The 12,120-nt window shown below is 40.3% G+C and overlaps 1 protein-coding gene across 3 annotated transcripts in view; it reads right to left on the bottom strand.

Moving 5' to 3' along the window:
• Window positions 1–8,981: 8,981 nt before the first annotated feature.
• Window positions 8,982–12,120, bottom strand: part of NOSTRIN (nitric oxide synthase trafficking) — a 55,328-nt gene continuing 52,189 nt past the window's right edge. For 2 of the 3 annotated variants that reach the window (XM_045780347.2, XM_087861233.1), the window contains 2 exons: window positions 11,629–11,718; window positions 8,982–9,219 (listed from right to left, as the gene is read on the bottom strand). In XM_045780347.2, the coding sequence (XP_045636303.1) occupies window positions 9,083–9,219; window positions 11,629–11,718 (227 nt within the window). In that variant the 3' untranslated portion in view covers window positions 8,982–9,082. Of the gene's footprint in view, window positions 9,220–11,628; window positions 11,751–12,120 lie in introns of all 3 variants that reach the window. The other variant, XM_045780371.2, reaches the window with a different exon arrangement.

The raw sequence follows: 12,120 nt of genomic DNA, 5'->3' as shown, positions 1-12,120 counted from the left end.
GGAATTTGTACAACATACACTGTCTCATTGGTTTCCAAGCCTTTTATTTATTTATTTATTTATTTTAAGATTTTATTTATTTATTTGACAGAGCAGCAAGAGAGCACAAGAAGGAGGAGCAACAGGGAGAGGGAGAAGCAGGCTCAGCAGGGAGCCTGATGTGGGGCTCGATCCCAGGACCCCAGGATCATGACCAGAGTGGAAGGCAGACTCTAAACAGACTGAGCCACCCAGGCACCCCTCCAAGCTTTTTAAAGTCATGGACTAGTAATAAAAAACTAGGAATACAGGCCCAACCTAAGGGTAGCAAGTTTTGAAATGTACATGGCAAAATAAATACTACTGTCTACTAACATTCTAATATCATAAAAGAAAGAATATTTTCCTCATCAACTTGTGAGGTGGATACTATCCATAGCCTTGTTCTACAGATAAAGAATCCAAGGCACTGAGAGTTTAAGTAACTTCAAGTCACACAGCTGGTAAGCATTGGAGCTGGAATTCGAACCAGGTGGCAGTCTGGCACCTAATCCATGAGCTTCACCTGGACGACACCTCATGCATTTCTGTGTTGTAGGGAAAGTATGTGGAGACAAAGTTCACAAAGATTGTAAACAAACTTGAACTTCAATAATATAACTTAGCCTTTTTCCATAGAAGTATAATGATTAAGAGAAAGAAAGGTAGGGGCGCCTGGGTGGCACAGCGGTTAAGCGTCTGCCTTCGGCTCAGGGCGTGATCCTGGTGTTATGGGATCGAGCCCCACATCAGGCTCCTCTGCTATGAGCCTGCTTCTTCCTCTCCCACTCCCCCTGCTTGTGTTCCCTCTCTCGCTGGCTGTCTCTAGCTCTGTCGAATAAATAAATAAAATCTTTAAAAAAAAAAAAGGTAAACTGTCTTGAAAGCAGAGGGATATGTTTTGTCTGGATCTTTAGGAAATAGCTTCACTAAGATGATAAAACAGCCTCAAACCTCAGGGAAACAATGAGCAGAGTACCAGGCCTTCAGGAGCTGCATGGCTCGCTGAGAGCAGTCTGTAGGCCTGTAGAATACAGTCAACAACCTGGTCTTCGTGGAAATGTCAGGTGGAGGGCTACTGACTAATGCATAGTCCTATCTGTTCAGTCAAATATGAAGACCTTAATTATTGAGGGTCACTATGTGGCAACCTAGGAATATTCTGGAACTGATATTATTCATATATTAGCTTAAATTATAAAGTTGATACATTATGAAAATTTCACTTTGAATAAAAATACACATGAAAGGCAAACCAACTATCTCATTAAGTTTGCTCCTTTTATACATTGTATTTAGGATGGTATATTACAAAACTAAAATAATTTTAAGCATTTAAAATCTTCCTGATATGGAAATAAAACACCAGATACGAAGACAAGAGATTTTCCTAAGTGAAAAAAAATATGCACAAGTAGTAAAGTTGATTAAAATGGAATCCAAATGGGGTAGATTAATTTAGTCCAAATTTTGTAAAAAAATGAACAATGAGATCTTTAAAAATTAAACTCAATCACTAAATTGTTTAAGTTAAAAAAAAAGTGGCACAAAACCTGCTAAAATGTGCTAATGGATTAAAAATTTCAATTTTCCAGCTAAGGAGGATTACAAAGTGTTGCTTCTCTTCTAACTCAGAAAATTCCTATACAATTAGCTCTGTGTTGGTTTGTGTACAATGAGAGCACGTTGCCTATTTTGCTATCACCTAGCATAGTGTCTGGCACATAGTAGAAGCTTAATAAATATCTGTTAATGTTGAACACATCGTACAGACTCAATAGAAAATTATTTAACAGGAAATCAAAATTACACCTCTGAAAAAGGGCTGACTTATTCAACAGTACCTGCATGTGTGTTGCTATGTTCAGCTATTTTTTGATGGTGAAGATGGCCCTACAGGGAATTCTTTTTTTTATTTAAGATTTATTTATTTATTTGACAGAGAGAGAGAGGGCGGGCAAGTGTGGAAAGGGGCAGAGGGAAAGAGAGAGAGAGAATCCTCAAGCAGACTTCCCACTGTGCACGGAGCCCCACACCGGGCTCAATCCCAGGACCTTGAGATCATGACCTGAGTCAAAATCAATAGTCAGTCCCTTAACCGACTAAGCGACCCAGGCGATTCTTGACTTAATGATGAGCTAATAGAGGACAAGTTTCTTTCTGAATAAAAGATAAGGGTTGTATCTAAGTCAAAATACAGTCAATTTTTTAAGTGAACTGGAGGAAATATAAGCTATTTAAAATCAGCTCCTTTCTTGATATGGTTAAATATATCCTGGTGAGAAGTATAAACAATGTACATTGTGATATGATGTGAAGAATGTTTAGAGTTTAGACACATTATCCCTTTCTCTCAGCAACTCCCTGGAAGCAGCTGGGGATAAGGTCTTTAACTGGAAAGAGGAAATATTTGAGAGTCAAATAAACGTGTCTGTGTAATGGTATACCTTGAATATTCTAAATTGTTTTGTGAAAAGTTCTGTTTTCCAGCATCAGAATGGGATTGTGGAAAAATCAGAATTAAGATGTGGTCCGGTCTATGGTACATGATTTCAGGCAAGTCATTTAACCTCTTTGAGCTTCAGCCATACTGTGCTCTGTGTAGTTCCCTAAACTTGCCAGTTTCTTTTCTGTTGACCAGGCCAAGGAGGTTTCTTCTATTCTCAGGTAATTAAAAGTAACTACCATAAATATTTGTTAATATTACCATGCTGCTTCTGCATCTATATAGATTTTCATCTTTAATCTGTCAACATGGTGATTTATATCAATAGATTATTTAAAAATGTTGAATCAACCCTCCCTTCCTGGAATAAATCCAATTTAGCCAGGATATGCAATCTTTTTTGAAAAATAGCGTTGGATTCAGTGAATATTCTATTTAAATTTTTATGTCTATAGCCCTAAGTGAGGTTGGCTTATAATTTTCCTTCGTATATGAACTCTGGTTTTAGCATCAAGGTTCTCTCCTAGGTCCTAGAATCTTGAAAATAGTTCGAGTGTGTTCCATTTTTTCTATTTCCTGAAAAAGTATGAATGAGATTATCTGTTTTTGAACTCACCTATAAAACTATCTGGGCCTGTGTCTTCTTTGTAGGAAGTTTTTTTTTTAACCACTCTTTGAATTTCTTTAATAGCAATTAAATTGAGTTATTCTATTTCTTGAGTGAGTTTTGATAATGCATATTTTTTGAGAAATTTGTCTTTTGGTCTTGCTTTTTTTGCAAAGTGATTGGTGTAAAGTCATTGATAATATATAATTGTAGCTTTTAGATGTCTGCTGCCGCTGTCGTATGTCCACTTTTTCCTTATAAATAACATTTATCTATGCTTTTTTCTCTTAATCTTGCAGAGGTTTGCTCAATTTATTAATCCTTTCAAAGAACCGATAGGTAGCTTTGTTCAATATTTTATTTTGCTTTATATTTCATTAACTTTTGCTTTTTCTCCCCCTTTTTATTTCTTCCCTTTCTGTGGGTTGATTCTGCTGTTGTTTTTATAAATCCATAATTAGGATGCTTAGTTCATTTATTTCAGCCTTTCTACTTCTCCCTATAGCATTTTTAAGCTACTTTACTAGAACGACGGGTTTTAATATGTAGTAGCTTTCTTATTTTTTATTTCTAATACTTTCTAATTTCCATTAAGATTTCTTCCTTGACCATGGGTTATTTAGAAGCTTCTGTGTGCGTGCACATACGTGGGCTTATGTGCACGCAGGTGCACATATGAATGTGTTCTCCGAAGGCAGATGATTTTTAAATTATCCTTTTCTTAATGATTTCTAACTTATGTTGAGGTCAGACAATTCTAGAGACTTGCGCTGTGGCCTAGTGCATGATCAATCGTTGTACATGTGTATTTTCCAGTGGTAAGGAGCAGCGCCTTCATTCTCAGCTTCTGGTGGCTCACCCCAACTTTCTCATTTGCCTGAGTGCTCCTCAGCTGACTTTCCCCAACCTCCTAGATCCTGATTAATGCCCCCCCCCAAATGTTCTCATAACCCTCTTGATGTAGCCCTATTATAGAATTTATCACAGTGTATTGTGTTTGTTAATTGGTCTGTCTCCCTTACGAAAGTGGGCTCTTCGAGGAAAAGGACTTGTTGTCTTTAAGACTTAGTATTTAAGTAACAGAGCCATAATGTTCCAACCACTCTGGAGAGCAACTTCTACTTACCCTTCCAAATCCAGTTGAAAGACCCTACTCTTGACAATGGTGATGTGAGAAGGCTGGGCTATTTTGCCCCATAGAAACCAGATACGAACTGGCAAATTATTAAAATGACCATTTCAAGGTAAGCAACAACCATTGCAAAGGCAAGCAACACCCTGGGAAATGTTTATTCATGAAAACCTGCTAGTGAATTGGACGAGAATGGCGAAATTATAGTCAACAAGCACATGGAAGGATGATCGGCATCATTAGTCACTAGGCAAATACTAACTAGAAGCCCAGTGAAATTAAATACACCTGCTAGAATGGCTACAATTTAAAAGACTGATAATATCAAGTACAGACAAGGGTATGCAACATCTGGAATTCTCATACATTGCTGGTGGAAATGCAAAAGAAAATCGCTACTTTGGAAAACAATTTGTAGGATTGTTTTTAAAAACACAGGAAAGTTAAATACATAGGGAAAAAAAGTTAAATAGACAGGAAAAAAAGTTAAATACACAGTTAACAATTCTACTTCTAGGTATCTACCCAAAAGAAATGAATTTCCCCCCCAAATTTGTTCACGAATGTCTGTAACAACATTATTCATTATGACCAGTAAAATGTAGTAGTCGCCCCCTTATCCACAGGGATATGGTCCAAGACCCTCAGTGGATGCCGAAACTGTAGCTAGTACTGAAACCAATATATACCATACCTATGATAAAGATTAATTTATAAATTAGGCACAGTAAGAGATTAACAAAATAACTAATAATAAAATTGAACAATTATAACAACATACCATAATAAAAGTTATGGTCTTTGTCTCTTAAAATATCTTACGGTACGTACTCACCCTTCTTGTGATGATGTGAGATGAAAAATGCCTGTGTGATGAGATGAAAGGAGGTGAATGACACCGGCATTGGGGGCGTCGTGTGAGGCTACTATTGACCTTCCAATCCCAAGTCAGAAGGAGGGTGATCTGCTTCCAGACCCTGGCTGGTGGGGCAGGGACTACGGAGGAATGGACTGAGAGCAGCAGATAGTTCGCTTCTCATTCTCTAGGGTCAAGATATGGCCCGTGTCATACTATGTTCTACCAATGAGATTATCAAGTAAGTGGCTGAGAAAGAGGAAGACGAGTCTCTTTTGAGAGAGTGTAATGTGGTCCAAAGTGTTCCTTCTTCCCTGGGCCAAGGGTGAACATGAGAAAGAAGAGGCGAAGGGGCCCCTAGGTAAAGCAGCCCCACAAGGGAGAAACTTCTTCGACCAAGTTCCCAACACCACTCATCTTTAAAAACTTGTCAGATCAAAAGGAGGGGATATTTCTCTCTTAGAGCTGACTCCTTGGATATATTTCTCCTTCAACAGTGCTCCTTTCCTGGAGTGTATGCTGTAGACACTAGTCTCCAGATTCATGCAAGTAAGCAGTGGTTCTCAAACTTAAGCTTGCATTAGAATCACCAGGAGCGCTTGCTAAACCACAGATGGCTGGGTTTCTGACTGAGTGTAAAGTGGGAGCTGAACATTTGCATTTCTAACCTAGTCCAGGGTTACATCAGTGCTGCAGGTTCCAGCACCACCCTTGGAGAACCTCCAAAGTAAGCATTTAGCCATTTGCCCCAGCGTCAGAAAAACTCAAGTTACTAGCCAGCTGAAACTGCCATCAGCAACACATTTGCCATGGCGAATACCGGGCTAGGCAGGCGCGAGTCCTTTCTAGGCGCTCCCTGCTGTGACTCCCTTTGTGTCCCCTGATCTCCATCACGAGCCCTCAGCTGTGGACAAAGATCTTTCTCTAGCCAGTTTATTTTCCTTCCTCTCCCAGGTCTGCTTCTCCATATCCCACGGTTCCTCTGAGAAAGAGTGTTTCACTGTATAATTCTGTGCAAGTCTAATTACTCCAATCTCAGGCCAAAGCTGCTTTCCTCCCATTTCCATGACCCTGCAGGTGAGTACTGGGCTCTCCCCTTTGGGCAGATTTCCCCAGCTGCAGGCACCCACCCGTCCCCTTAGTTTCCCTAAACTGAGCTCCTATCTGCATAAGCACAGCCTGGATTCTCTGGCTTGCTGACTTCTCACCCAGACCCCGGCTCTCCATCCTGGGTCACAGCAGACCGAAATCTCTGACACTATCCATGTAGCTCTATCCTTGTAGCTGCACTCCCTCTACAAAAGTTTCCTGCTCTTCTCTGCCATGTCCCCCACCCTGGTCCAAGTCCCAGGACCACCTAATCTTGCCCCCTACACCCCCCCCCCCAAGACTATCTTCCCTGGGCTAGTCTTTCTTCCTGTGTAAGATTGCAAAGGACAGTAGGACATGTTATTTGACTCTAATGCACTTTTCTTGTTCTAATTCAGGCTAATTACCCACCAAGCCCATCCAGACTTTGGGGGAGGAGGGGGTTTTTTGGAGGGAAGAATAAAGTTACACTATACTCAAATTACTTATCAGTTAAAGCCTTATAATACTACGCAATAAAATTTACTCTACCCCAAACTGGATATTATATTACTTTTTGATAGATCAGAAGGCACTTTAAGTGATTAAAGCGCTTTTTGTCATTATAAATGTTAATTATTATGGGTAATTGAAAATGCAAAAAAATGAAATTAATAGATCTTTCTGGTTGATAGTATGATAGATATATCAGCTTGTGTTCTATTAGAAGATAAAGTAGAATAACGCCTTCTGATGTTTTCAGTGAAAATCTGGCTCAGACCTCTACTGCTTATATTTCTGGCTGTGATGTTGCTAAAAATTTCCTGACATATGAAACTGCATAGTGGAGCGTAATTATGAAAGCCTACTTAGGGGCTTCAAAGTATTCATATTAAAAGTTATTTTATTCTGTACGGAAGACTTCTGTACATCATTAATCTTCACAATATACACTTAATTTTTATCTAAATATAAGGGATACCATTCCCACCTGTCCCATCAGAAAATTCTTGCCCTACTAAAAAGGTATTCACCAAGTCTGTTCTACCCAGCTATATTGATACATATAGTCTGATGAGAGTATTTCCTTGACACATAAAAATTTATATGTCACAGATGCAAAAGGAATTTGAAGCAATGTTACAAAACAGGAAAATCATTTATGTTTTCACAAGGTAAAACAGATTGACAAAGGTAGAGGGACATCTTTCTTTGAAAATTACTTCCAATGAGTTTCAGGGCCCAACCACCACTATCATCACTTTTTCTACACAAATGATCCGCTGTAGGCTGCAGTCAATTGCTACGCAATTTTTTATACATCGAGGCTTAATGGAAAGAAGGAAGATGAAGAGGAAATATAAATTCAAATTTTCTGTTCATGGTCTAATGGCCTATTATTCAGCCAACTTTCTACATGTAGAAAGCCTTCATTAGTACACCATTAAGAATGACACTAAAACTTCTGATCTGTTCTTCTAGGCTGTAAGTTATGTCTCACATAATGAATTTCACTAGAGCTCCTTCAGGTCTGGTGTCTATATCTATAAATACCTCTATGTGTTCGTTATATCCTGCTATAGGAGTGTAACGGTGCAGAGTATAAAAAATATATGTACCTTGATTTGAAAAATTCCTTTTTGAAAGTGTAAAATTTAATAAATTAGAAGAGGTAGGTGGCAAGAGAGTAATGAAATGGATTTTAATTATTCTAATGTCACACTATTTGGTACAAGAGTAAACATGCCGGAATGTTTCTATCAACACAATAACCCTCCATTCAGGAGAGTGTGATCTCCAATCTGATTTAGGTCATTTTCTGAAAGATGCTGCTGTCCCACTTCTCTCCATTCTAAAATATTCCCCTTGGGAAAAAATTGAGACCTATCCTCTCTCAGCCCCAATCTCTTCCCATTAAAGGGCATTTGGGGAAGCAGCATAAAGCTGTTTCTCTCTAGTCCATTTTAACAGTAAATGTTGGTTTCTAGAACTTTCTATCCAGCGAGACCTGGAAAGTGAGGATAGTGAGGTTCCTTTCACTAAGAAGCTGCCTAGGGTGTTCCTTTCATAATGACCTACTTGGGAAGTGCAATTTTCTTATGTCTAAATTGGTATACGAAGTTTCCAAATGGACAAGGAGGCTAGAGATTTCAGGCACTGTCTCCTTCCTAACCGTTTCCTCTCTACTTCGCTCTTGCTCTCAGCTCCCGAGCCATCTCTGGCTCACACCTGGCCTCACTTGGAAGAGCAGTTCTGGGTGAGCACAGGTGATACATAAGAAGCCACTGCCTCAGAAGATTGCTGGCTGAGGATGGAACTCCATTCGACACTGAGCTTCTCTGCCTAGTAGCCAGACCTCTCGTCTACCACCCTCTCTTCTGATCACCGGGCCTCTTGGCCTCAGCTCCCCATCCTCTATTCTACCCTCGCCTAACCTGGCTCTCTCTCCCTGGGGTCTGACCCGCCAGGCTCTGCTGAACTCTTCATCTCGTTCTTCATCTGTTCTTCCTCGCCTCCCGGGCCCTGCTCAACCCCTCACAGGCCTGCTCTGGCCTGTTGCCACACAATCCGACAAAAAGGACATCTAAGTCCTAATCTCTGTGGTGCCACCAGAAAACTATGTGAGTTCAGGCAAGTGGCTGAATGATCTGAACTCCGTCTCTCTCTCTCTCTCTCTCTCTCTCTCTCTGTGTGTGTGTGTGTGTGACTCCGGGGGCTGTGTTGGGGCATCTCTAGGGTCTCTTAGGATTTGAAAACTGTAGTTGCTGTGGGGTCCCTTTCCCGCCTCCCTCCACTCTCATCTTCTGACTCTGTTTCAAGCAAATAAGCAAGAGTGCAAAGTGCGGTGACACACAGGTAAGACTCCATTCTCTATTTGTAAAGATTACAGCATTTATCTTTATTTGCACGCCCTGTACAGCTGACAGAGGAAGGCGGTGTGCTCGGAATCCTGTTTTACACCTGGGTGGCCGGGTTCCCAGCACTGGAAGGGAGCTCCTCCACGTAAGCCGCAGGAAAATGGCCCTTTTTTCCATTCAGAGAACCAAACCACCATCCTTCTTCTTGTTTCCTGTATATAGTCACAATGTCGCCTGGGAAAATGCACATTTAGTTAGACAGATGGGTCTCTGCCATTAAGCACATGCCCGAGCCCAGTTGGCAAGACAGTTTTAAGGAGATTCTGCTTTCAAGGAGTTACTTGGTAGCATCATTCTCGGCACACGATTCAGATGACGCAAAATTTACTGAACACCTCTGTATGCAGCAGGCATGATGCAGAGAATATGAAAAAGAATAAGTTAATGGGCAACCAGGTTATGTCATACGATAGTTTCATTAAAAACCGAATCACGTGGGATCACATGTCCTTCTTGTGCGGGACGGCTTACTTCGGATACAGCCTATGGCTCGTCATCAAACTTTTTCTTGGTGTCTGTGTTTTAAGGGTTTCTCACATTGGTGGCCGAGATAGTCTGGTACGGTGACTAGAAGTACGTCTCAGCTACCAGACTTTTCTTTAGATCACGACAGCTTCTCTCCATTACATGAGCCAGTTTTATAGTCCAAAGTTCCAACTCACAGCTTTGCACAGAAACATAACTCCCCATTCCTCAATGTAGATCACTTTAATAAAATATCAATTTGAAGACAATACTTTTTAAAGCCACGAGTCAAATACATAGAATTCCTAAGAGAGACATATGGCTCTTCCCTAATTCTCTCTTAAAAAATACCATTCTGATATTAATAACCCTAAAGCTTAAGCTGGTGTCCCAAATCCTCTGGCTAAGTCCTTCTCTGGTGAGAAAGGGCCCTTCCCCTCTGGCTGCTGACTGCACATCAAAGCAGAAGCCTCTTCTTTCGGCAGCCAAGAGCTCCTTTATTTTGAGCATCCTTCTGAGGTAACTTTTCAGTCTTTCTTTCTTTCATTCTCTTCTCCAGTTACTTTCTGTCTTAGGCAAAGGACTGTCCACCCCACCCCCTTCCAGCTCGCCTCACTCATGAATCACTTTTTATTCCTACAGGAGATCATTCTCAGCCTAAGTGCTACCTCCAGTGAGTTCTCTCAGGCCAGCAGATCTCAGGTCAGCATATCGACACAGGCTACTAACAGGAATTCAAACAAATAATTTAAAGACTTGGTGCCAGCTTCCCTAAGCCTCTGATGGCTCCGTTTACTTGAACCCACTTACGATACAAAGTATAAGTAGACTTTGCTGCCACCAGAACTGAAGATAAAGAAGAGAATCAATTTATTGTGTACCTACGTAACTCAGACACGGGCCCTGGGGTCTAGGTGGCATCTGGGAAATGTGCTTTTTATCCACATGGGAAGCGGGAATGCGGTATTTCATTTACTCCCTTACTGCTGTACGTAACCCTAGGATGACATGATGAAGAGCAAAGGGACTTCCAGAACTCTGCCAGCTTTTAAATAAAGGCAACATTGGTTTAAGATGAATGGAGGAGAGGGTCCACTTTCTATTTCCTTTTTTCTTATCTTATTTATTTCTGAGCTAGAAGGAAAAGTAGTTGCTGGAAGAAATCTGGCTGGCAAACTGAAAAGGAAGCACCCGTTAACCAATAGCAAAAACGTGTTGTATGGCTGCAAAATCCATCGAGACTTCCTGTTGGCTCTGGGCGCCATGTCCTGCTCGGAGGTAATGCGCTCTCTCCTACAACACAAGTTTTTCTCACTCACCTTTTCATTGCCAGATCTCTGCCTTAGCTTTAACATCCAAACATGGTTGCTAATTGGACACACAAAGAAAGGTGAGGCTAGTGACTTTTTCTTATTTAATGTTGAGGTCTACATAACCCATGACGGCAAACCTTTCTGTGTTCAACCAAAATCTTTGACACAGAAAAGGGGGCCATTTCCTGGGTTGGCCATAAAGCATTTTTTCTGAGAGGTAGGTGGGAGAAGCATTAAACTGGGAGTTCTCTGACCTGGCTTCTAGAACTCACCCTTACCCTGAGCCGTGAGGGGAAATCATTTTACATTCCTGTGTGTTTAGCTTTCTGAAAAAGAAAAAGATGGGGCCACCTTTCTAATAACTTTCCATTACTGACATTCTACCCCAGTTAGCACTGTGATAAGAAGCATGACTCTGGGTTTCTGAGTTCAAAGCCTGAGCTATCACTTCCTCTAACATCAGCCAAAGTACTTACCCTTTCTACTTAGCCTCAGTCTCTCAACAGTAAAATGGGAATAAACAATAATACCTAACTCAAAGGGCTTTTATGAACATTAAATGGGACAATGGGCTTGCAGCAATGTCTTGCACTTAGTAAACACTGAATAAATGTTAGCTATTTTTATTACATGACTTTTACTTTTGGTGTGCTTATCTTTATTTTTGAAAAAGGGTGATTATAAACCTGTGATGATTTGATGTTGTGGTAACTTGTAAGGCTGTTGTAACAAAGACAGGAGTGTTTATTCAAGTGAAAGATCTCAACACGGTAAGGCAATCAAACTATTTGAAAATGATTCTTACCTTTTTCCAAATTTAATTCATCATCTTGTCTGGCTTGAAAAGAATATAAAGCCTTGCAAAGACCACTGCCGAGCGGGGCCACACCGGAGGCTGAAAGTTGGATCCAGTTATAATTACTAATGCTGTGTCAGGAGGCAAGACGAATATGATGGGAAGCTCTTGAGTTTTCTAATGCTGGGGTGCAGAACCTAAATATACTGACCTCTTCTCAAAAGGAAAGTTTATAATTTCACATAATATTCATTTCTTGGTATAGTAATCATTTATGATACACTACTGTGTGTATGGACTAGGTATAATATATAATCAAAAACTGTATGATAATGTGGAACATAATAAGTCTGGAGAAAAAAAGTAAATAATAAAGATGATAATTTAAATTTGTTTCCCACATGAACCTCTTTATCAATATCAGTTAGCTGATATGTGTGGTAGCTGATGCATGTTTTGCAAAACACAACACTGGTTTCCATTCAGGTATAGACAGGGGCC

Source organism: Ursus americanus, chromosome 1 (genome assembly GCF_024610735.1).
Source record: "Ursus americanus isolate L20-20 chromosome 1, mUrsAme1.1.p, whole genome shotgun sequence".
In the NCBI taxonomy this organism is placed as follows: domain Eukaryota; kingdom Metazoa; phylum Chordata; class Mammalia; order Carnivora; family Ursidae; genus Ursus; species Ursus americanus.
Note: the sequence above shows the minus strand (reverse complement) of the source record. Positions and strands in the feature narration are given on the sequence as shown.